The sequence below is a fragment of the Odocoileus virginianus genome, chromosome 27 (assembly GCF_023699985.2).
Source record: "Odocoileus virginianus isolate 20LAN1187 ecotype Illinois chromosome 27, Ovbor_1.2, whole genome shotgun sequence".
Lineage (NCBI taxonomy): Eukaryota > Metazoa > Chordata > Mammalia > Artiodactyla > Cervidae > Odocoileus > Odocoileus virginianus.
The window spans coordinates 33,494,259-33,520,265 of record NC_069700.1 but is presented as its reverse complement, the minus strand read 5'-3'; the positions used below and the strand labels follow the sequence as shown (position 1 = coordinate 33,520,265).

The 26,007-nt window shown below is 42.0% G+C and overlaps 2 protein-coding genes across 5 annotated transcripts in view; one reads left to right on the top strand and one right to left on the bottom strand.

Moving 5' to 3' along the window:
- The window catches only part of SLC26A8 (solute carrier family 26 member 8), an 84,109-nt gene extending 72,880 nt beyond the window's left edge, over nucleotides 1-11,229 (bottom strand). Inside the window, exons 1-3 of one of the 2 annotated variants that reach the window (XM_070456541.1) lie at nucleotides 10,868-11,229; nucleotides 8,882-9,069; nucleotides 1,683-1,869 (exon numbers count right to left, since the gene is read on the bottom strand). In XM_070456541.1, coding sequence (XP_070312642.1) covers nucleotides 1,683-1,864 — 182 coding nt within the window. In that variant the 5' untranslated portion in view covers nucleotides 1,865-1,869; nucleotides 8,882-9,069; nucleotides 10,868-11,229. The remainder of the gene's footprint in view (nucleotides 1-1,682; nucleotides 1,870-8,881; nucleotides 9,070-10,867) is intronic. The other variant, XM_070456542.1, reaches the window with a different exon arrangement.
- Nucleotides 11,230-11,382: 153 nt separating this feature from the next.
- The window catches only part of MAPK14 (mitogen-activated protein kinase 14), a 72,671-nt gene continuing 58,046 nt past the window's right edge, over nucleotides 11,383-26,007 (top strand). Inside the window, exon 1 of one of the 3 annotated variants that reach the window (XM_020875792.2) lies at nucleotides 11,383-11,880. In XM_020875792.2, the coding sequence (XP_020731451.1) occupies nucleotides 11,765-11,880 (116 nt within the window). In that variant the 5' untranslated portion in view covers nucleotides 11,383-11,764. Of the gene's footprint in view, nucleotides 11,881-25,659; nucleotides 25,735-26,007 lie in introns of those variants that run through there. The other 2 variants (XM_020875791.2, XM_020875793.2) reach the window with 2 other exon arrangements.

Genomic DNA, 26,007 nt, shown 5'->3' with positions numbered 1-26,007 from the left:
TTTCCCATGAGGTGATGGGACCAGATGCCATGATCTTAGTTTTCTGAATGTTGAGCTTTAAGCCAACTTTTTCACTCTCCTCTTTTCACTTTCATCAAGAGGCTTTTTTGTCCCTCTTCACTTTCTGCCATAAGGGTGGTATCATCTGTAATAATTAGGGAAATGCAAAAAAAAAAAAACACCACCCTACAATGTGATACCATTTTACACCTACTAGTATGGCTATAACAATAATTTTTTAGAAAAGGAAAATAACAATTATTGGAGAGGATTTGAAGAAACTGGAATACTTGCTAATGTGAACGGACAATGATGCAGCAACTGTGAAAAAAATTTTCTCAAAAAATTAAACGTAAAATTACCATTTGATCCAACAATTCCCCTCTTAGGTGTATACCTAAAAAAATTACAAGCAGGGACCCAAACAGATACTCCTATGCCAATACTCATGGTGGGATTATTCACGACCGCCAAAAAGTGGAAATAATCCAAGTGTCCATTAATAGATGAATGGATAAACAAAACAAGGCCTATACTTACAATGGAATATCATCAGCCATAAAATGAAATACTGATCCATGCTACAACATTATGCTAGATGAAATAAACAGAACATGAAAGATAAACACTTTATGACTCCACTTAAATAAATATCTATAATAGGCAATTCAGAGAGACAGAAAGTAGAAGAGAGGTTACCAGAGACTGGAGGAGGAGGAAATGGGGAGTTATTGCCTAATGGGTACAAAATGTCTGTTTGCAGTGATGAAAAGGTTTTGGAAATAGACAGCGGTAATGGTTGCACAACATCATGAATGTCATTAATACTGCTGATTGGTACACTTTAAAATGGTTAAAATGACCAATTTTATGTTATATATACTTTACCACAATAAAAAAAGTTAAAAAAATTATTCTGAAAAGAGGTTCATTAGGTCTGATAGATAGCTAAAAGGTTCAAACACAAAAACAGGTTACAAGCCCCTGAACTATGGAACTTACAGAGTTGTTCTGGTATCATTAATTAGTCCACCATGGTTGCTTTTTGTTATTATTGTTAGGAGACTGGCAATGGTGGCTAATCAAACAATGTATTTATTAAATATCATCCCTGGAAGCTGTGGGGGACAACTAAGGTCTTTATGCCAAGTTTACAATCAAGAAGGTGATACAAGAGACTTCCCTGGTGGTCCAGTGGTTAAGAATCCGCCTGCCAATCCTGGGACATGGGTTCGATCCCTGGTGGGGGAAGATTCCACATGACTCAGAGCAGCTGAATCCATGAACCCCAACTACTGAGCCCAAGAACCGTAGAGCCGGTGCTCCACACCAAGAGAAGCCACCGCAACGAGAAGCCCACATGCCACAACGAGAGAGTAGTCCCCACTGGCCGCAGCTAGAGAAAGCCCTTGTGCCCCAACAAATACCCGGCACAGCCATAAATAAAAAAATAAATAAAAATTTAAAAAGAAGGCGATAAGAGGACAAACCACACACACACACACACACACACACACACACACACACACACAAACCACAAAAAACAACTGAAGAGAAATTATGCAATAAGCTAGGGGTTCTGATGACAGGAATCCAGAAGAGGAAAACGGAAGTAGGCACCAAAGGCAGCAAGTAGAGTTTTGGGGCTGCCAGCTTGGCTGCAGCTGAATGCACATACACACCTGCATTGCACTTGGTGACCGACAGTGCTGATGTCGATGTCCACGTTCGCAGAGGAAGTGGTCTTCTTTCTGTGTTCCTGTTGAAAGTTTTCCTCATTGTACACGTCTCGCTTCACATCATATGTGAAAGAACTCTGCCTGTACCTTGAGGCAAAACTCTGGAAGCTCCTGTCTGGTTGCATTGTTCCTGGAAGAGTGGAAAGAAATTGAACAAATGACTTTTTAAAAAAAATCTAGATCCTTGACACATATTTATGGAGATAAAATTTCCATGTAATGGTAACATATCTACAAAATGTGGGAAAGAATCTATGGGCAATGCAGGAGACACAGGAGACGCAAGTTCCATCCCTGACTTGGGAAGATGCCCTGGAGGAGGAAATGGCAACCCATTCCAGTATTCTTGCCTGGAAAATCTCATGGACAGAGGAGCCTGGTGGGCTACAGTCCACGGGGTCACAAAGAGCCGGACACAATTGAGGGACTAAGCATACCTACATAAAGCATCACAGTTTTAGAAAACTTTCTCATTTAGTGTATAATTTTATACCTAAAACAACCCTATTAAAAAAGCCAGGTGTACAATGTATGGCAAAAATCACTACAATATTGTAAAGTAATTAGCCTCCAATTAAAATAAATAAAATTTTTAAAAAGCCAGGTGTATTTTCTCATTTTCCAAATGGAGAAACCAAAGTTTGAAAGTTTAAACAGCTTTGGTTGTTGAATATTTAGAGGCAGAACTAGAACCCAAATGTCCGGCTAGAAAGCCTAGTTTTCTTCATAATGTTGTTCTGTTGCAGGGAAAAGATTAAGAGGCAAAAGTATAACCACTAATTTTCACTGAAACTACTAAAGGTTAAGGGATCAACATGGGGTTTTCTAACTCCTTTTTTTATCTAAAATAGCATCCATCATTATCCCTTTATCTTTTTTTCTTCACAAAACTTAATAGTGCCTGACTCAGTATTTGTCTGTTCATTGTTTGATTCCCACACTAAAACATAATTCCAAGAGGCAGGACTTTATTCCAGGGTCCCAAATACTGTGTGACATTTAGTAGGCCCTCAACAAATTTTTTTGAATGATGGTCGAGTATCTAGTTAGTGGTGTTATAATCCAGCAGAAAAAGCATGGCACAGGATATCAGGATTCTGGAGTTCTAGCTCTGGTTTTGTTTTTTTTTTTAACAACTAGCTCTATGACTGGGGGCAAGTTTCTTAGAAACTGAGTTTCAGTTTTCCGGTCCATAAAATGACATGGTTTGACCATATGATCTCTAAGGGTCATGAAAAGTGAAAGACAGTGAATTCACTCAGTTGTGTCCAACTCTCTGCGACCCCATGGGCTGTAGCCCACCAGGCTCCTCTGTCCACGGGATTTTCCAGGCAAGAGCACTGGAGTGGGTTGCCATTTCCTTCTCCAGGAGATCTTCCTGACCCAGGGATCAAACCCAGGTTTCCCTCATTGCAGGCAGATGCTTTACCATCTGAGACACCAGGGAAGCCCCCCTAAGGGCTTTAAAGTTAAATCAAACTTCAAAAATATGTACTATCATCTTGCTCTTTTAAAAAGAATGAGAAGAAAGAGTTAATGAGGATGGATATAGTTCCATCTCTTGGAGAAAGTGTAACTGTTCTTGATTGTCCGTGTTTTTTAATAATAAAAAGGGCACACAGCTAATATTCTCCCACATAAATGTAAAAAAGTAGATCTATATTAATCATCAACATCACATACAACATTCATAGAGCACTTAATATACACCAAGCATTGCACTAGATTTTTTCATGAGTTATTTCTTTTAATTCCCACAACAATCCTAATACTACTTTTGAAAGTGAAAGTGAAAGTCTCTCAGTCGTGTCTGACTCTTTGCGACCCCATGGACTATAAAGTCCCTGGAATTCTCCAGGCCAGAATACTGGAGTGGGTAACCGTTTCCTTCTCCAGGGGCTCTTCCCAACCGAGGGATTGAACTCAGGTGTCCCGCATTGCAGGTGGATTATTTACCAGTTAGCCACAAGGGAAGCCCAAGAATACAGGTGATTAAACTGAGGTTTTGGAAATGTTAGGTAACTCAGCCATAGTTTTATATAATGTATTTTTACTCTCAAAACATAGGGGAGAAGGAATGTACTGTATAACACTATGAACCAATGATCACAAATCCAATAAAGGAGTGAGAGTATAGTTAGGGAACACAGAAGAGGATGGAAGAGCTGCTTTACAATGTATTACTTAAGAGAATTAGTATTTGTGTCTTCCAGAAAAAAATAGAACTATACATTAAAACATAGGTAACTTTTTTCCCTTTCTTTACCCCACCCATAGGAATACTGATCCATCCTTCCTTACTTTTCCTATGTAATCTTACAATAAACATCCATGACTAGAATCTATCTGTTCCTGGCAACTAAAAGAGCCTAATTAACCTGCTTATTATATTGAGATTATAAAAATTGCCATCCTGGGACTTCCCTAGTGGTCCAGTGATAAAGAATCCTCCTGCCAGCACTATTTACAATAGCTAGGACATGGAAGCAACCTAGATGCCCATCGATGGATAAGTGGATAAAGAAGTTGTGGTACATATACACAATGGAATATTACTCAGCTATAAAAAGGAACACATTCAAGTCAGTTCTAATGAGGTGGATGAACCTGGAGTCTATTATACAGAGTGAAGTAAGTCAGAAAGAGAAAGACAAATACTATATATATTAATGCAAATACATGGAATCTAGAAAGATGGTGCCATGATACTATTTGCAGGGCAGCAATGGAGACACAGACATAAAGAACAAACTTCTGGACACAGTCGGGGAAGGAGAGGGTGGGATAATTTGAGAGAGTAGCACTGAAATGTGTACGTTACCATATGTAAAACAGATAGCCAGCGGGAATGTGCTGTGTGACAGAGGGAACCCAAAGCTGGTGCTCTGTGACAACCTAGAGGGGTGGGATGGGGAGGGAGGTTCAAGAGGGAGGGAACGTATGTCTACCTGTGGCTGATTCATGTTGATGTGTGGCAGAGACCATCACGATATGGTGGAGTAATTATCCTCCAATTAAAAATAAAATAAAATTAAGAAAGAATCCACCTGCCAATGCAGGGGACATGGGTTCCACCCCTGGTCCGGGCAGATTCCACATGCCGTGGGGCAGCTGGGCCCGTGCACCACAACTATTGAGCCTGCATGCCCTAGACCCTGTGCTCTGCAAAAAGAGAAGCGACCACAATGAGAAGCCCGTGCACCACAACTAGAGAGCAGCCCCTGCTCGCCTCAACATGGGTGGCAACGAAGACTCAGTGCAGCCAATAAATAAATAAAAATAAAATGTATAAACAATTGCCATCCTGGGTTAGATGGAGAGTCTAGAATCCGGCACTTTGTTTCTGAAATGCCACGAAGCAGGCAACGTATGGACAAGCATAATGGAAACAGTGGGCCCGGCGAAGGCGGCTGCAGCTACTCAGCTCTAGCAATCATTGTCATGGGGGATATGGGGCTCAGGATGGCCAGATCTGATCTTTCCCCAGGGAAGCCATAATTCCAGATTTTTATGTGAAATCTTCTGACTTTGAAATGTTGTCAATCACCGTACATAGTTTTAAAAACACAGTATGCATCTAACAAAACATCTCTGCAGGCCAGATTCGGTCTGACCCAGCAGCATGTGACCTCTGATCCAGAGACTTGTTGTTAAAAAAAACAAAATACTCTCATCTCCTCCCATCACAAATTATAACTTATCCCTCAAGAATTTCTCTCTCTCTCAAAGCTAAAGCATTTATGTTTTCTGTTGTCACACCCTTGGGAGGTATTATATCTCATCAATTGACTTATGGAAAAAAGCATTTCTCCTTATTGTCTTCAACCTACATCATTTGTATTTCAAAATGTAGCCATGTTCTACTAGACTAGGATTTGGTAAGTTTGCCTGCTATAATTTTCACAATCTTATAAATTTCTACCATATGCAATCTTGGCCTTCATTTATTTCTGACTGGAGAATGCTTTTCCACCTGTGGTCAATTAATTTATGGTTATTGCTATTTAGTCGCCAAGTCAAGTCTGACTCTTTTGTGACCCTATGAACTATAGCCCACTGGAATTTTTTATAGTCCATGGAATTTTTCCAGGCAAGAATACTGGAGTGGGTTGCCATTTCCTTCTCCAGGGGATCTTCCCAATCCAGGGATCAAACCTGTGTCTCTGCACTGGCAGGTGAATTCTTTACCACTGAGCCACCAGGGAAGCCCTGGTCAATTAATTAAGTGTTCCACAAACATTTGCTGAATGCTAGGTGCCCAAAGGATACAAAAGGACAAAGACTCTACAATTTAGTAGAATAAGAATACCAAAATATGGTGCTATCAGAGTTTAGAGGTGCGAAAGGCAGAAATTAACATTTATTGCTGGCCTGCCATAGCCAGTTTCTTCACACACAACGTCTCAAAAGATAGGTATTATTTTCCTGATAATAATTATCCTCATTTTACTGGTGACTTTAGTGAGCTCCTCAGTCATACAACCATTAAACAGCAGAGCCAGAATCTGAACCTGGTCTTTCTGGTTCTAAAATGGATGCCACATCTAATGCCACCATGATGTCCTATAGAATGAGATTAATAACCCAGCTAGGTGAAGGCCTCTCTGGGGATATATGGCTAAACTGCTCTGGCTAAACTGGAGGCAGGTAGGAGAATAAGGTATTTCAGGAAGAGAACAGGATAAAATTACAGACATAATTTAAGGCAACTCATTCAATAAGTCTAAGTAAAGTCAGTGTCAAACCCAAAAGGTTGAGGCCTATTTCTGGAGAATCTGGAATACTGGGTTGAACCTGGACTTTTCGGCAAGCTAAAACATTCAAGAAGCAGTAGTAACATGCACAGACATGCTTTGGGAAGAATCATGTCAGTGGTAGAGTCTAGAGCTGTGCGGACCAGTACAGTAGTCACTGCTACCTGTGAAAACTTAAATTTAACTTAATTAAAATAAAATGAGGGAATTCCTTGGCAGTCCAGTGGTTAGGACTCAGCTGTTTCACTGCTGTAGCCCTGGATTCAATTCCTGGTCAGGAAAACGCGTGGCAATGCCTCACGCTCTGTGGCATGGCCAATACATAAAATGAAAACTTCAGTTCTTTAGTCACAATAGCTACATTTCAAGGGCTCAATAGCCATGTGTGGTAGGGACTAGCAACTAAACACTTCTATCCTCATAGAAAGTTCTACTGGATAGCACTGGAGACAGGAGAGACTGAGGCAAAAAGACCAGTCAGAGCCCTTTATTATTATGATAGTCTGACCGAGAGGCAGTCAAGTCACAACTCAGGGACCACAGTCTGAGCGGCTAGTAGAGGCGGGTGGAAAGCTGTCTTCAAAGGGCTTATCATGTAACTGGCTAACGGCAGCAAGGGAAAACATTTTTTAGTTATTGTTTTGTTTCCAGTAGTCATCTCCGGAATTTCCTCAGTTCCATTAGTCTTTCTTGACTTCACAGAAAACCTACTGGCTTGTTTTCTGCACTAACATGACCCTTCCCTTTAAGGTATGATGGTCAGAAGCTATTACTGACAAGTGGCAGACGCACTTTAATGTGGAGAAGATGATGCATTTCAGAAGAAGGTCATCCAAACCACACTGATGGGATAACAACGTTTCAGCTGAGACACAACACAAGAGGGACTGTCTCTTACTGATTCCTAAAATTCCCTGATGCTTCCTACCATCAGACAAAACATTCAGGTGGGTGGGCCATGATCTGAACAACTTAAGGTTTCATTTTCATATTCTACAAATGTGACATAATTTGGGGCATCTCAATTCACTACTAATTAATAGAAATTAATCTCTATAGGCCATACTTGGTCTTACAAACAACAGCATCATCTGGGAACTTGTTGGAAATGCTAATTCTCAGACCCCACCCAACAAGACACAATTAATCAGAAACTCTGAGGATGGACCAGCAGTCTGTTTTAAGAAGCCTTCCAGATGATTCTGGTACACAGTGAAGTATGAAGACCACTGTAAATGTAGCTAATTACCTTTATTCAGTCAGACAATCAGGATTAAATTTGGGGCACTGTTAATATAGGCACTTTTGACCTAGCTCCTTCATCCCCATACTATCCCTATCCATCCAGCCATCCACTGATTCTTTTACATAAGGTGCTAAAAGTATTTTAAAAGCCAAGAGTATAATATTTAAATACAACCCAATTCAACCCAATTTTCTATTACTCCAATTGATGTGAAATCCTGAAACTTAGTTTCAAGATTATCCTTTCATATGGTCAACTTTCACATGTTCTCTATAATCGTGGGAAAGTAAAATTCATTTTCAGAATTTCAAAATAAATATTTGTAATTTCATCAGAAACAACAGGCCTTTGCCCATTCTAACTATGCTTTTATGGTGGAATGTATGTGGAAAAAGAAAGGCACAAGCAAAGGGCATTGCTTTCAGTACCTTTCGGTCACTTGGTCTAGTGGCTGGGGATCAGAGGACGACCCTCAAGGAGCTGACCTCAAGGAGAGGACGACCCTCAAGGAGATGACCATCCAACACACTGCCTTTAATGCGACCTGGTGAGAGTATTACCAGTGGGCTGGTTGGAGAGACACTCGTTGGGGTTGGGATGTTGGAGAAGGAGTTGCTGCGATCTATCAACAGAACTTGAAAGGAAGAGAAAGGGGCTAAGAGAGGTGGGAGTGGGGGCTCAGTTAGAAGGAACAACAAGAACAGCAGTGAGGTCTAAAAAGCAGAAGGGGCGCAACTGGGCAGGAGGAGGAGGAGGATGGCGGCGGGGTGCGTTGATCAGGGGGAGATTCAGGCAGCAGACCAGTTCTGGGGCTTATGACTTCAGCTTCAGACCAACAAGTGTGGAAGGAGTCAGCCTGCCAAACGCACGCGCCGTCTTTCCTCATGGACTTTCAAAAGCAGGGACCGCACGGAGAGAGAAGCTCCCAGGGAGGACCGTCATTCATTCATTCCGCAAACACTGACTGAGTGCCCTCGACGAGCCTGACCCTGCGGTGACAGTGGCCCAGGGACTTCCGAGTGTAACGCGGGGGCTGGGCGGAGTGGTCCCCGCACCTAACGCCGGAGCCCGGGCCCCGCCGCCGCCACCACCGGCAGCCCCGGCCCCGGGCCCCGGGCGGCTCCCCGGGTCCCTCGGCTCACCTGGTTCCCGGGCTGCGGCGGGAGGGCGGGCGCTGGAGCCGGAGGCAGCTTTGGCCGGGCGGGCGGCGCTGTGGACGCGGACGCCGGCGGTTCCCGAGCCGTTGCGGCCGAACCCGCGGGCCTCCTTGATGCCAGGCCTCGCGCGCCGCACTTGGCGTAAGTGATTCACTCTAAGTCTCCCGACGACTCTTGGGGACAGAAGACGCAGGAGGAAACTGGAGGCTAAGACTGTCGCCGAGATCTCCAACCCCGACTGGAGGACGCTCTCCTGCCCAGCTCCTTCCCCAGGACCCCTTAACCTCCTTCGGAAGCTCAGTCCCTGTGACTATCTCTCCCTGCGCCTTGCATTCCCTCTTTGCCCAGTTGCAGTTTTCCACTTGCTTGATTACTGCAGTAATGTCTAATATATTATTCACTTTACCTATGGCTTTTAAAATATATACTTATGTCTTTATTTAGCCGCATCAGGATTTAGTTGCAGCACGTGGACCTTCCATCTTCCTAGCTGCAAGTGGGATCTAGTTCCCCCACCAGGGATCAACCCAGTCGCTCTACTTCAGGAGCATGGAGTCTGAGCCACTGGACCAACAGGAAGTCCCTACCTATACCTTTTTGTAATCTGTCTCATCCCCAGAAGGGCAGGAGTTTTTATGTCTTTCTTTAATTGCTGTATCATTGGTGCCAAAGCAACGTGGTAGATCTAGTAAGTGCTCGATAAATTTGTGTTGAAGAATTGAATGATTGCACCACTATTCACTGTAGGCTCTGTGTAGGCAGCCGCTATCTGCCTTTTAACCAATTTTCCATTAGAAGTGCCTGGTACCTAGTAGGCATTCAATATATATTTGCTGAGTGAGTGAGTGTATTGCTCATCTTTACTCTTTTGGTCACTCTCATGTCATCATCCCAATTTGTTGGATAAATACATGAATTTCTTAGAATTCCAGCTTCCAAGTTTTCTCCCTTTTATCCATGCACTCACCTTGATCCCCCACTCTTACCTCTCATATCTTTACAGCTGCATTTTTGCTCTTGCTTCCTCCTTCTACCTCCAATACTTCTTAGAAAGCTCACTATCTGCAGTTTGGCTTGGAACATTTTTAAGCAACATGTGTTCTAAGGCAAGAGAATCTAGGCTGTCACATTGAATCCAAAGAAAGCTTTCCGCAAATCACCCATGACCCTTGTTTTGGGTTTTATTTTTCCTTGAGAACTGATGATCCTGCACTGCCTCCTAAGTTGAGATCATGTTCTTGTTCATAATTTGCTCAACAAATATTTATGGAGTAACTTCTATGTTCGAGGCCCTGAGCTAGATGCTGGGGCAAGATAGGCAAAATTTGAGCACTTCAAGGGATGCATAACACAAAAGAGAATAGTCATGGATAGTGATGGGAAATGTCCTGGCTTAACCCAGCTATTTCTAAAAGAAATGACCAAGAATAAGATAGGGTCCAATTCTGCTTATTGTAACAAGTTTTAGGGTAGGAATAGGTTAATAGTGAGGTGAAGGTATGGGGTTATAATACCTTGCCCATTCTCGTTTATTATCTTGTTCAGCTTTCAGGTGGGAATGTAGGGCAGCAATTCTTTTTTGCATAAACTGGAACTAAGGTCCAAGAAAGGTCAATTGACTCGCCCAGCAGGACACTGCCAGAAAACCACTGTCTGCACTGTTCTTACTCGGAGAGGCATGATTACAATTCTTAAAACCCTCTTTGCTGGAAGTTCTTCAAGGTAGGAATCAGTTTCAAGCCTTCAGGGTAAAGGTTTTAAAAATGTTTCTCCAAGGGAGATACCAAGGACTTTTCTGAACCTGGCGCACATTGTAAAAATGCAGTCTTGGCGTCCCTCTGGGACCCATCTAATCAAACTCGCTGTGCAATTTTAAGCGCCCAAGGTGCTTCTTCTGCACTTAAAAGTTTGAGAACTACTAGAAGTGTTTGGGTGGAAAAACCTCAACCTTAATTCAGGGGTAATATTTACCTTTGGGACAGGTTTCGTCAGCATTCCGAAGAGTAAGCGTATGTCCTTGAGCAGATGGGGCTGCAACGGTTTTCTGGCCGGAATCTTTCTCTTTTTTTATGCAAGTACTTCTTGGAAATTGGGGGTTTTCTGCCGAGCAGGTGCTCAGCTACTAGTGACTACCCACCGTTCAAAGGTCTTCTGGCTCTTTTCCCAGACACCCGATTGATTTGTCACTGTCTCTTTCCAACAGGGAGCCAAGCACTTGCCCCGCCGACCACGGTGGGGCGCGCGCGGCCTGTGTCGTCTGTTCCCCGCTCCTTCCCGGGTCCGCCTTCGCGCGCTAAAGGAGAGCAATCCCTAGGAGTTCCTGCCTCTGGGGGCCAGCAGTTGCTCTCTTCTCGCGAGAATTACTTCTCCTGCGCTCTCCCTTCATCAACCCCCCTCCCCCGGGCAGGTTCCATATTGGGTAAAATCTCGGCTCGAGGAGAGGTCCGGGAGCTGCTCTCGCGAGAGCACGGCGGGAGGCTCCTGTTCGCTGGCTCTGGGAAATGCGACCACTGGAAGCTCCGCGGGCGCTGCAGCTGGAGCTGTGACCCCGCCGCGCAGCCGGGAGTCCGCCCGGTGTGGAGAGAGTGCAGGGAGAGCTGGGCGGGGCGCCAGCCCAGGGTCCCGGAGCGTGCCCCGGCCCTTAGCAGGGCTTCCCCCGCCGTCGGTGAGACGCGTCCAGCCGCTGCGGCTGACAGGGGCCGCGCGCGCGCGCGGGAGTCGTCAGGGTCGCCGCAGCCGCACCTGCGCGGGCGGCCAGCGCAGGGTTCCCCGCCCGGCCGGGCGGGCTACGAGGTCAGGGGAAGCGGGTGCGGGTGCAGGCGGGGCCCCGCAAGGGCCACCTCCTCGCCCCGCGGCCACCGCTGGAAGATGTCTCAGGAGAGGCCCACGTTCTACCGGCAGGAGCTGAACAAGACCATCTGGGAGGTGCCCGAGCGTTACCAGAACCTGTCCCCGGTGGGCTCCGGCGCCTATGGCTCCGTGTGGTGAGTGTCACCAGGCCGGGGGCCTCGCTGGGCTGGGTGCCTCCGTATGCCCCAGAGTCAGGCCTGCCCCCACGGCTCAGCAATGCACCCAGCGGCAGGAATTTTCCTTGGGGGGAGGGCATGCCAGCCCTCTTCGCACCCTGTCCTGCACTCCCTGTCCCCCTTGCACCCCCACCCTGCACGCCCACGTAGATGGTCAGCTGTGTGTAGGACGCAGGTCCACGGTGGGCGGTGGGTCATGGTGCTGGAGCCGGGCCCTGACTCGCACCCTGCGCGTTCCCTTGGCTGGGGTGGGGGGTGGGTGCTGCTACGGGGGCAGGATCACGAGTCCCTTTTCGGAGGTCTCCCTGCTGGCATCGAGCAGAAGGACTCTCTCGAGATGTGCTTGCCCTCGGAGCAGACAAACCCGGGGAGCTGCTCGGAGAAGCAGAAGGGCAAAGCTCGACTGCGGTCATCTGAACAAAACTGAAGACGAAGGGCGTTGAGTCCGGGCTTTTTTGCAAACCTCTGTAGAAATTGCATTTTGAGAAGGATTCTTTTTGAATTCGCACTTGAATTAGCAGCTATCCAGGGAGCTTAAAATACCGACTTTATCTCGGTGAGCCCTGTGCCAGCTTGAGTAGTGTGTTTCCGATTCAGTTGAAAGCGTATTTCCTTTTCGCAGAGTTGGGGGTGGTGGTAGTGCCTGCAAACACACTGCAGCTTGAGAAGCTGGCGGCCTCGCTGATTAGTCACATACCACTGCTCATTTAAGTATTGTCTGACAAAACAATTTTCTCCTTTGGAGCAAGTGAGGTTCAGATCCGTTGGACGCCCTCAGGATCAAAAAGTTATTAACAATGCTGCGCTGTATTATAAATATTTTTTAATCGTGATAACTCTTGTGAAACACTGTTTTTAAAGTCCCTTAGAGGGTTAATCTGCACTACAGAGAACTACTCTGCATACAGAGAACTTAATCTGCACTACAGCCTGAGAGGTACATAATGGTTTTCATGGGATATGGAGTATATAGCCAAGGAAGGAAGAGACACTTTTCAGCTTTAATTCACACTATGAATGTCTTTTCAATTAAACACTACTGTAAAATTTCCAGACCTCAGTCACTAACTTTTCTAACTTCTAAGGTTTTATACACTGTATTTTAGATCTTGTGTAATTTGAGAGCTGATCTGAAGCTATTTCATGTAATTCCTCTCCATGCATTATTTGCAAAGAGGTCTACAAAATTAGTTTTTTGTTTCGCGGCAGATTCCAGGCTTTTAGACTTGTTAATCTTTAAATATAATTCCTGTGTTTCTTAAAGCCCCAGCGTGAATTTCCTGTTTGGTAGAATCTTCTGGGTAATTGAGATTGTGCAATTGTGTCCAGCAACAGATCATATTGCATTTTCTTGTTCAGACTGCTTGAGTGATGTCGCTGATGGCCCTATGCTTGACATCTTTTTTCCATTTTTATAGCGTGCTGTTGATTTGCTAATTTTCGAAGATGTGTTTGGATCCTTGCTCCTTTAACAGCTCACTTGTTTACCACCAGTTTTCATTCTGGAATTGACACATTAATTTTTGTGGTACTGAATTTTTGTTTCCAATCATTATTGTTTAAACTTTAGTGGAGCATTACGAGTCAACTGCTTGCAAGGTTTCCCTATAATTGATGTGAATAACTCAGCCCTGGCACTAGAGATCCAGTGAAGTGCTGATAAAACATGAACTCCACATTTTTTAGTGCTTTATCTTTCTGGTTTATAGAAGCCATCAAAACTGACACTTGGAAGTAAGTCTGTTAAACAGGTTTTTAAAAGTAGGTAATACATTCACATTGTATGAAATGTAAAAGGCATAGAAAGACAGTGAAAAGTTTCCTTTCTCTTTCTCCAATTATACTAGTTCTTTTCTCAAGAGACAACCCCTGTTAAGTTTCTTGTGTGTCTTTCTGTGGAGGCAGTTCTGCTAAGGGTATTTAAGGTGTAACTTATAACATATTGGTGGAGAAGAATAACCAATGTTATGTGACAGTTGACCATAAACAAGTGTAGTTGATTTTGGATTGAAAATATCAGAATTTACATGCACATGTGTTATCTCATTCAGAGTAGTTATTTCAAGTTGTTCTTTCAGTCAGCAGCTTTCAGGTGTGGCAGAAAAAAAATGTTTTTTAATCTTCTCTTAGAATCCACTTTGGAGCCTGTGTTATTTTTCACTATCTTCATTTTTTTTGAGAGCAGATTTGATTTTAGGAAATAACAAGTTAGATTGAATCCAAATAATTTAGAGAATTTGGACTCAAGTCTGGTGAAAAAGATTAGGCAGCCAGGTTGGTGATACTGTTTGAGGTCAAATAGGAATTGTAACCATAAAGTAATGACACAGAATTTCCTGTGTGACTTGTAGAACTGGATTGAAGTCTGTTCCAAAAAAGAATCTCTGAAAGTATTTCAAGGAATGCAATGTCACTGAAATAATGTGTCAGTTTCCTAATTTGATTGCTCTGAAGTGTGATATACTTTGATGAACACATCAAAGTAATTTAATTTTTTTTAAAAATTAAAAAAAAAATGAAGCCAATTTTCAGTGTTTTCATTTGTACTAAGTATCTAGTAAAGCAAGTGTGATAACTAATCGTGAATTAAAGATCAAGGAATCGAAATAGAAATTTGAGTATTAGAGTTTTACAAATATGCCTTTCCTTCTTAAGGGGTAAAGGGAACTAAACTGAAGCTTGCAACTTTAAGGAACTTCGTGTGCTGTCAGTGAGGGGAAATGAAGCAAAATTGTTCAAGAGTATGGTGTTGCAAAGCATTGATTTTGTGGTTTAGGGACTAAAGGGGCGGGGGAGGATCTTTGTGGTGAGTTTAAGGAAATATAAACAGGAACTTAAATGCCTTTCCTCTGGTGTATGGGTTTTCCAGACTCTTGCCTTTGATTATAGGAGGTGGTAACCATAAAAACAGGTGAGAGATCAGAATTATTCTTAAATCATATTTAATCACTTATTAAATAATATTTATTGAGTACCAACTATGGACCAGCAACTTAGCATGCACACATCTTTAGGGGCGTCCCAGGTGGTGCTAGTGGTAAAGAACCTGCCTGCCAATGCAGGAGACACAAGTTTGATCCCTGAGTGGGGAAGATCCTGTGGAGGAGGAAATGGTAAACCACTCCAATATTCTTGCCTGGAGACTCCCCATGGACAGAAGAGGCTGGTGGGCTACAGTCCATAGGAAAGAGTCGGACATGACTGAATTGATTTAGCACTCATGGACCAGAGAGCAGGCTAGGTTTCTTGAGCTAGACTGTTAAACAAGACAAAGACAGTTCATTCCCTGGTAGGGTTTATAGTGTGAGGTGAATAATAACTGCATTTTATGGATTGCTTTCTATATTCTGGGCATTGTTCTGTGCTGTTTATATTTATCATCAGTATATACCAAAACTTTGGTAAAAGAATGGCAAAATTTACTAAGAGGTCAAATCCAACATCCTAAATGCTTTGTGAAAATAAATGTAATAAAGATAAGTGAAGCTAAGTTTTCTAGTATTAATAGCCACTCATCATTTTAAATCTTTTTAAAAGTATGAGCCAGGGCACAAATCAATAAAAGAATGTCATTATAGAGTGTGCAGAGGTGACTTGAATGACTCCTAATCAGTGAGAGGGGTATGTGTGTGTGTTAGTTGCTTAGTCATGTCTGACTCTTTGCAATCCCATAAACTGTAGCCCATCAGGCCCCTCCGTCCATGGGATTCTCCAGGCGAGAACACTGGAGTGGGTTGCCATTTCCTTCTCCAAAAGGAACTATAGAAAGAAAGAAAGTGAAGTTGCTCAGTCTCTTTGCGACCCCATGGACTGTAGCCTACCAGGCTCCTCCATCAATGGAATTTTCCAGGCAAGAGTACTGGAGTGAGAGGGGTAGCCTTTTATTTTTCTAGTGGGATGGTAAGCCCATGCTGGTCTTTCTTTCCATTTGCTCTTCTTTGTAACCAAAAGCAAGGTGATTGGCTGCATGTTACCAGTACCAGCCAATAAATATTTAAACACAATGGCAAAATATTTGTATTATTGGTATGTAAAGACTTTAAAGAAAGAGTTCTTTTAAGTTGGCTATAAAGTCATTGTTTGTAAGATTCCCGTTTTCCACGGGCCTCATTTGAAAATAAGGGTATCCTGAACCTCTCAGCCAGTTTCGTTCCTTGACACTGAGGACTCCTCTGCCTTCGTTTCCCTCTACTTTAGCCTCAAAGATCTATTAATATCTTACTTTAGTATTAACAGACATGTTTATGGGATTTTATACTTTATAATGTATTTGCATTCAAAGCATTATTCAGTTTTCACTGGCTCTGTGAAGGCTAGCATTAACCTAGGTTTATAGATGAGGAACTGGACTCGTTAAAGGAATGGTATCCAGTACTGCTTTGGATTTGGTTCTGTGATTTCAGTACTTCAGAATCCTCCTTTTCTATGCATTAGGCTGCTAAGACAGACTGGTGGCGCCTTCCCGGATGCTGTTTGCCTCTCCGCACCCTCCTTTTGAGAAGAAAGGGGTTGCTGGGTCATTTGAAATAGTAGAGCTATGACTAACCAATCCCACCAGTGTAAACCTGGCTAACCTGAGGTAATGACTTATTAAAGTCACATCTCTTCCTCAGAATTGATGGACCAGTTCCCAAAGAATTATCAGTGCAAACAGTTAATTCCTGAATTTATGAATCCCTTTGGTTTGAAATTCTTCTGTGCACATTTTGGAAAGTTGAGACTATCTGTACATGTTTCTGTTATGTAAGTATAGGATATAAATAGAAATAACTGCTTCTCTAGGCCTTTGAAAATACCTTGGATTTTTGCTCTTTGCTGTGAAATTTGGTATTGATTTTTTCCTATCCAAGAGGTATAATTACTGTAGAGCTAAAAAAAAAAAAACCAAACAAACAACAAAAAAACACACCTTGTTATGAAGTGGGTTCCCTTGGCTCTGAAACCTAGAAATCTTTTCATGGTTATCATGTACTTGGAAGTGATTCATGTGTTTCTTCAGGACAAATGAAAACAGAACTTCTAAACCTGAAGTTTTTGTTTGTTTGTTTAGGTAAATGAAGCTTTTAGTATTAGAAGTAGTTGTCTTTGCATAGTGTTTCCATAAAGTAAGTACGTGTTAGTTAAGATTTTATAAAGTTAACCAATTTCCCAGCATTTTAGCCTTTAAATAATTTATTCTAGGGAGGAAGTAGGTGGTGGTTTGTAGATTCTGCACTTTTGACAGTGAATCCTGGATTCTGACATACTTGGCTCCTAGGCTGAATGTTGGGGAGAAAAAAGTACAGAAGAGAGGAGCCCAGAATGACGCCTAAGTTTTGGCCTTGGACAGATGGATAGGTCTCAACTTTAGGGTCTTATAGGGTGTGTGGTTGTGGAGTTAAAGACGGAGGAGGATGGGTTCATGCTCATCTCCCTGAGGATAGGACTCTTGTGTGTTTTACTGATACTTTGAAGACCTGTTGTGTGTTTGTGGGGGGTGGGTGTCACTTTTTAGGTGCTAGAGATGGAGTGTGAGCAAAATAGATGAAAATTTCTGCCTGTAAGAAGCTATAGGGGAAGGGGAACAAGGGTAGACAGTAACTAAATAATTAAGGTTCATAGCAGGTCAGGTGATGAGCCCCACGGGGAAAATGAAGGAAGGAAAGGGAGGGAGAACTGGATCGCTGTTGCGCCTTTAAGCAGGGTAGACGGGCTAGGCCTCAGGGATCCAGTGACAGCTGAGCAAAGACCTGAAGGAAGTGATAGACGCTGGTTGGACTTGACTGGGAAGGAAGAACCTTCCATGCTGAGGGATCACCACATGCAAAGGCCCTATTCTCCGAGCTCACTCTGCACTGGGGTTCCTGCTTTTTCATTTCTGTTTCTTACCCATTCAGAGGTGCCAGTCATATTTTAGGACAGAGCGGAGGAGTCAGATGAATTGGTGCGCAGCCGTGACCCATGCTCCTTCCAGAAGGTTCAGTGTCCCCCAGCCAGTACTATTCTGTGGGCCCTAGAAATTCAGAGTACTCTGATCTAGCTCTTTAAATAACATGTGAAGCATACTTCACTTTTCAGGTTTCTGTTGCCAAATGGAAGGGAGCAAAGAGATTAGCTCTAGACTTCTGGTGACAAAAGAAGATTAGCCTGCTGGCAGGTTGAATGTTTTCTAACTTGTTTGGGCTTCTAGGTTTTTTCTTACTATTGGGTTATTTTTAAAAAGTCATTTTTACCTTCTTTCAGCTCTTAAGATCTCATTTATTTTCTGTTTTATTTGGCCATGTGTCTCTGCCTTTCTGCTATTACAATAACTTTAGTAGCTGTTGGATTATTATTACCTGTTAACAATGTTTTGGCTCCGAGCCCCCAATGAACTTCTCTGTTAACTTGAATAAATCTTACGGATTGAAATGTTCTACACATGTGGCCCATTAAAGACCTGTAGGATTTATTTATTTTCTTTTCTGCCTTTACAGATAAAAGTTTCTTTCTCTTATGAAAGCCATCCCCCTTTTACTGCTCTATCATCTAGTTGCAGAAAATAAGTATTCCTCAACACAGATTCCCATGACAACATAACAAAAAGGTAATAGAACAAGTGTTTATTTTGTCTAAGCCTGCTGTCTGAGTAATTTTATACCCTGAGCATGTTGGCTCCTGTTGCTTTGAATGATGTTACAGATTTCCTTGTTTTCCTCAAAACCTTCTCTTAGGCCTTGGTGACATTGTCACTGTGCCTGGGACACAAAGGAAGATACGCGAGTGTGTGTGTGTCTTACTGTCAGTCTGCCCACAAGGATGCGTCTGTGCTTTCCCAAGCTTAAGGGCCAGAGTATAGGCATCACACATTATACCAAAAAAAAAAAAAAAAAAATCATGAAAAAACCCACACCAATTTCTTCTTTGCTTTCTTAACTTCATTAATTTAGTTTGCCCAGTGCTAAAGCACTGTTGGAGGTGTTCTGTTTATAAAGATTGAAAAAAAAAAAAAAAAAGCAGAAACGGTTCTTGGTTTTGAAAACAGCAGTCTAGAAGGGGCCCATTTGTGTTGCTTTCTCAGAGATTATTTTTGGAAGTCCTTTGTAGCTTTTCTTTTCTGCGTTCTTTCATCTTTAGTTGCCATCTCAAATCTACTTTTCTATTTCTAATGCTTATCTTGAAATCTTTTAGATTTTTCGGTGTCTGTTGAATCTAATGACATACTGGTGACTTTTGTACATCAAGGGCAACTTTTTTTGCAAGGGTATGTGTTTGAAATCTCTGTCAGAGACCTTTCCATCTGATTCAGAACTAGAAAGTGATGACATCAGCATGTGCCCACAAGAGGTCAGAACTTCTTCTTTTGGTCTGCTGAGGGCTCAGGGAGGCTGTGTCTTGGGGAAGAAAGGGACGATGATGATAAGAGTCCTCTAGACACTTAGGTGCATGCATGCTCAGTCATTCAGGCGTGTCCAACTCTTTGTGACCCCATAGTCTGCAGCCCACCAGGCTTCTCTGTCCTTAGGATTTTCCTGGCAAGAATACTGGAGTAGGTTGCCATTTCCTTCTCCAGGGTCTAGATACTTAATGGAGCTCTGTAATTCTGTATAGTGTAGTGTCTGACCTTCTCACCTACAAATTGTTTGCTGTTGTTCAGTCGCTAAGTCGTGTCCAACTCTTTGCAACCCCATGGACTGCAGAACACCAGGCTCCCCTGTCCTCCACTGTTTCCCGGAGTTTGCTCAAATTCATGTCCATTGAGTTGATGATGCTGTCTAACCATCTCATCCTATGCCACCCCCTTCTCCTTTTACCTTCAGTCTTTCCTAGCATCAGGATCTTTTCCAGTGTGTTGGCTCTTTGCATCAGGTAGCCAAAGTATTGGATCCTCAGCTTCAGCATCAGTCCTTCCAATGGGGTTGATTTCTTTAGGATTGACTGGTTTGATCTTGCTGTCCAAGGGACTCTCAAGAGTCTTCTTCAGCACTACAGTTCGAAAGCATCAATTCTTCAGTGCTCAGCCTTCTTTATGGTCCAACTCTCACATCTGTACACGACTCCTGGAAAAACTATAACTTTGACTATGTGGACCTTTGTTGACAAAGCGATCTCTCTGCTTTTCAATATGCTATCTAGGTTTATCTTAGCTTTCCTACCAGAGAGCAAGCATCTTTTAATTTCACGGCTGCAGTCACAGTCCACACTGATTTTGGAGCCCAAGAAAATAAAATCTGTCACTGCTTCCGCTTTTTCTCTATTTGCCGTGAGGTGATGGGACCAGATGCAATGCCCCAAGTCTGTCTGATGACACTTAAGTTGAAGTGTCTGGTTGTCTGGTTTATGCAATATTTTTTGAACTCTTCATTCTTATATTTCTTTATCCTTGTGGTAAATATAACTTTATTCTCATAAATAATTGCTTTATCCTTAATATCCCTAGTAGCAATTTCTTTTTCCCCTCTTCTGTCAAATCCCTCATATAGGATTGTTAGGTAGCTTGAACCTTCTTGAACTTAGACTTTTGAATAATAAGTTTCTAATTATGTTTTTTTCTCCAGGCTACCACATGCTGGTGAAAATCTTAGTTATCTTTCTCATTTGTTATAGTAAAATATGATTCCTTAGTGATCTTAGTATTAAACTGAACCGAAATACTGGTGTTGGTATCCTATATTGCTAGAAGTTTAATAATTTCCTCACTTGACATTACAAGTTTGACTTGCTTCAGTTTCTGATTCCTAGGTTAGTGTCCTAAATGCCTTATGCTTTGAATCATCTACTTTGAAATTAGCAGTCTCAATAAATTAAATTATATTGATGCCATCACTTCATGGCAAATAGACGGGGAAACGGTGTCAGACTTTATTTTTTGGGGCTCCAAAAACACTGCAGATAGTGATTGCAGCTATGAAATTAAAAGACGCTTACTCCTTGGAAGGAAAGTTATGACCAACCTAGACAGCATATTAAAAAGCAGAGACATCACTTTGTCAACAAAGGTCCGTCTAGTCAAGGCTGTGGTTTTTCCAGTGGTCAAGTATGGATGTGAGAGTTGGACTGTATAGAAAGCTGAGTGCCAAAGAATTGATGCTTTTGAACTGTGGTGTTGGAGAAGACTCTTGAGAGTCCCTTAGACTGCAAGGAGATCCAACCAGTCCATCCTAAAGGAAATCAGTTCTGGGTGTTCATTAGAGGGACTGATGTTGAAGCTGAAACTCCAATACTTTGGCCACCTGATGGGAAGAGCTGACTCATTGGAAAAGACCCTGATGCTGGGAAAGATTGGGGGCAGGAGGAGAAGGGGACAACAGAGGATGAGATGGTTGGATGGCATCACTGACTCAATGGACATGGGTTTGGGTGGACTCCGGGAGTTGCTGATGGACAGGGAGGCCTGGCGTGCTGTGGTTCATGGGGTTGCAAAGAGTCGGACACGACTGAGCAACTGAACTGAAGTGATTAAAAAGGGGGAAAAAAATAGCAAGTTAAGAGAATAGACAGTAACTATTATGAGCATCTATCAAGCTGTGTTTACTTTGCCAAATATAGTATAACACTAGGATTACTCATCCTGTTGACATCTTGGGTCGATATTTTTTGTTGTTGTGGGGACTGTCTTGTGCATTGTAGGGTATTTAACAGCATCCCTGTATCCCTACCCACTAGATGCCAGTCGGAACCCCCGTGTGACAACCAAAAATGTTTCTAGACATTGCCACATGTAATCTGGGGGCAAAATAACCTTTGGTTGAGCACTGTTTATAAACCCTGTATGTTTGGATTGATTGGCCCTGAGTGAAAACTTGATAGGGTAAGTTGAACTTTCCACCTGCAAAAGGAAACACTATATTTTCTGTGCATATTCCTTTTGAATTCATTGTCCAATACAGTCTCAACAATGGCCTTGTTCATATACTGTATATCCAAGTTTATAGTTTATAGTTCCAAACCTAGTGTCAAGAATGTCTAACCCTTTGGATTTCAAGGCTATTGAAAAGTAATGTTTCATGCCTCCCCCTGATTATTTTTCTACATACTTCTTGAGGACAGTCTCTGAGATATTAACTACCTTAGGATTAGATTCAGGTTATAAACTTGTATGGTTCAGCCTTAGATATGTGGAGCCAATACTTGAAGGAAGCTTTTCATTAATACTGTTGAATGACAGTGGTCATGAAAATTACAATCAGGAAATGAGCCAGTTTCCTAAAGATTTCTGTAACTCTAGGTATTAAAAGTGAAAAGTGAAGTCGCTCAGTCGTGTCCGACTCTTAGCGACCCCATGGACTGCAGCCTACCCCGCTCCTCCATCGATGGGAGTTTTCAGGCAAGAGTACTGGAGTGGGGTATCTAGGTATTAAGGCAGCATAATTTTGGAAGTTTGAAATATGTGTATTTTTGTACTTATGTTTTATATAGGTTTGCTTTAGTGAAAAAGATCTGTTTGACATTCCAGTGTAATGTGTTAATGGCTTCCAGTGTATAAAAGAAACAGATATAAAAGATTAGTGAATATGTTTTATATATATATATATGGCTTCCCAGGTGGCTCAGATGGTAAAGTGTCTGCCTGCAATGTGGGAGACCCAGGTTTGATCCCTGGGTCGGGAAGATCCCCTGGAGAAGGAAATGGCAACCCATTCTAGTACTCTTGCCTGGAAAATTCCATGGATGGAGGAGCCTGATAGGCTACAGTCCATAGGGTTGCAAAGAGTCGGACATGACTGAGCGACTTCACTTTTTATATATATATATATGTTCACTAATGCGTTCTATCTGTTTCCTTTATACACTGGAAGGTGTGTGTGTGTATATGTATGTGTGTGTATATATATATATATATGTATACTGGCTTTCCTGGTGTCTCAGTGGTAAAGAATCTGCCGGCCAATGCAGGAGACATAGGTTTGATCCCTCACCTGGTAAGATCTGCATGCTGTGGAGCAGCTAAGCCCATGTGCCACAACTACTGAGCTGGTGCTCTAGAGCCTGGAAGCCGTAAGTACTGAGCCCGTGGGCTGCGGCTTCTGAAGCTCCTGCAACTAGAGAGTAGCCCCCACCTGCTGCAACTAGAGAAACAGCCCGAGCAGCAACAAAGGTCTGGCACAGACAGATACGTAAATGAATAAGATTTTTTTTTAAAGTATTGATGTATACAGAAATTTGGAGGTCCAGTGGGCTATAGTAGCTAGAATGTTTCATGGAGGAAGAAGGATTTCAGGATTATTTTGAAGGATGAGTAGTGTTTGGAACATTTCTAGAAAGGGAACATTTTTAGGTAACAGGAGAAAATGTAACTAAGAAAATTGGATATGAGATGGACTAGCCTGACAGGAGGAATATCTCAGATAGGGTGAACCTATTTCTGGTTCTCATTCAACGTGTGCTTCAGAATCACTTGTGGAGCCTTTTTTTTTTACTTGTGGAGCCTTTAAATGTACAGGTGCTTGGGTCCTACCTCCAGAAATAATTAGGCCTGGAGTAGGATTGAAGCAATTGCATTTTTCTAGGCAGTGGAGAGCTAGCTATAGTTTCTTGAGTTGTAAAGTAGGAGAGGAAGTATTTTAAAATTGATCTGATTAGAGTGTTACAGAATGGATTGTAGGAAGCAGATATGTTGCTTTGTAAAAGTCTTTAGTAATTTATGTGCGTTTCTGTTCAACCTGACTCCCCAGTTGGACTTCTTAATTCCTTGAGGTCAGGATCTTTGGTATTTATTTACTAATCTTGCATTATGTTCTTAAGGATAAACAGATAAATACATTATAGCTTCTGCTCTTGTTTAAAGTCTAAATTGGGAAACAAATATATAAAGTAATACCTTGGTCTTTTTTCAGTTCAGTCTCTAAAGAATTGGCTACATTATATTGCTGATTGTAGTAATTCTTAGATTCTATCTATTAACTGCTGAGTAAATGTGCATTTTAACTTGTAGAAATTATATTTTAGTTTTCCATAGCATAATAACAAATGATCGAGGATTTGAACCCTCATTTATGTTTTAATAACTGCTCTATCTTACTGTTACTTCAGAAATACATTCAACTTCAAATTTCAGAGTAAGAGATCTAAAAATACATATTGAGAATTTGCTATGTGATAAACCCCATGCTGGAAGCTGATCATGAAACTCTTATATAGTAACACATTCATATCCATTTGGAACATTTACTACTTGTCTTTTATTGTTCATAAAGTTATAGTTCATACATAATTATCTTATGTGAGCCTTAAAACAGCATTGTAAGATAAGCAGGGCTAGTGACACCCCCGTTTATTGATTTGGATGCAGACTCATAGACGCTTTGGCCACGATCATCTGCTAGGAAGTTCCAGAACCAAAACTAGAACTGAAATCTTTTTACTACTAGTTTACTTTTCTCTATATGAGACTGCCTATGTTTATGCTTAGCAGAATTTTTTGAGATCATATCATTGAAAGACCATTCACTGAGGTGCAAACATAGCTTTGTTAAGTGGAATTTTGGTGACTTTTTTTTTTCCTGGAACAATAAAAAGTACTTACACGGTATTAGCAAAAGTAAGCAAGATATTTTCCAGTATTTTGATTTAAAAAATCAAATTGCTAAGTGTAATGATATAAAAGTATTTGATACTCCTGCTTCAAAGGAGCAGTATTCTCCTCCCCTGGTGTGAAGGCGGTTATTTAGTGACTCACATTTCTAAAGTATAGAATGTGGCAGAAATGATGGAGTGTGACTTCTGAGGGTAGGTCGTAAAAGACATTGTGACTCCTGCTTTTGTCTTTCTTTGAGATCATCTGCTCTGGGGCAGTTTCTCAACCTCAGTACTGTTGGTATTTGGGGTCAGATAATTCTCTGTTGTGAAAGATATGTCACAGTATCCCTGGCTTTTACCCTCTGGATTCTAATAGCATCGCCCTCTCATCCCCACCAGACAGCCCGGGTGAGCTGTTTCCTGAGGGACCTGTTGAGAACCACTGCTTTAGGGAAGCCAGCTACTGTGTTGAGAAGCCCTGTGGAGCAGCCCTGTGGAGAGGTCCATATTGCAAAGAACTAAGGCCTGCTAGTACTGAGTGAACCGTCTTGGGAGTGGATGCTCCAGCCTCAGTCAGGCCGTCAGAGGACTCTTGCAGTGGCCAGCATCTTGACAGCAGCTTCAGGAGGGACCATGAGCCAGAACAACCTTGCTAAACTGCTCCTGAATTCCTGACTCACAGAAACTGAAATACTAATCTTGTTTAAGGCAGCAAAATTTGGGATAATTTATTATATAGTGATAGATAATTAATACTCTTAAGTGTTACTGTAAAAATATATATTTAATATGAGAGTCACAGAAATAGCAAAATCTGAAAGTCGTGAAGTCACGTTAATGCCTGTTATGTGCATCTCTAGTCGTGTTTATAGCATATGTTTGTAGGGTGTTTTTCTGGATGTGAAACCTATGAACACTATTATTGCAAAAGACTTAATTGTAACAGCAAGGCAAAGTTCATTGATGGCAATACCTGATAGTTGCAATGTAATATATGATGTCTATTTAATATTTCAGATTTTCTTGAAAGGAATTAAAAACTAATGACAACTTATAAAACATGTATTATTGAAATTTTCAAACACATAAAAGTAGAGAAGATGCATATCCATGGTGGCAACATTCTAACAAGACTTTGGAAAATAATCCCCAATAAAAGAAGTAAAATAATCCATATATATTTTTGCATTCAACGTGGATAACTATTGCAGATATATACTTCACATTGGCAGTCAGAGATTTATGTTAATTGACACCACAGAGTTTTTAAAGCTTCAGTGAAGAAATATCTTACAGAATTACTGTTTTTCAAATGGAGCTTTCAACAAATGAAGAGTAAGTGCATTTTAATTGCAAATGATATGGGATTTTTAAATTGCATGCCTAAATGAATTTCTGTATTATTTGAATGTTAGTTTTCATCAGCTTGGTAAAGAATCCACCTGCAATGCAGGAGACCTGGGTTTGATCCCTGGGTTGGAAAGATCCCCTGGAGAAGGGAAAGGCTACCCATTCCAGTATTCTGGCCTGGAGAATTCCATGGACTGTATAGTCCATGGGGTCGCAAAGAGTCAGACACAACTGAGCGACTTGAACTTCACTTTTCAT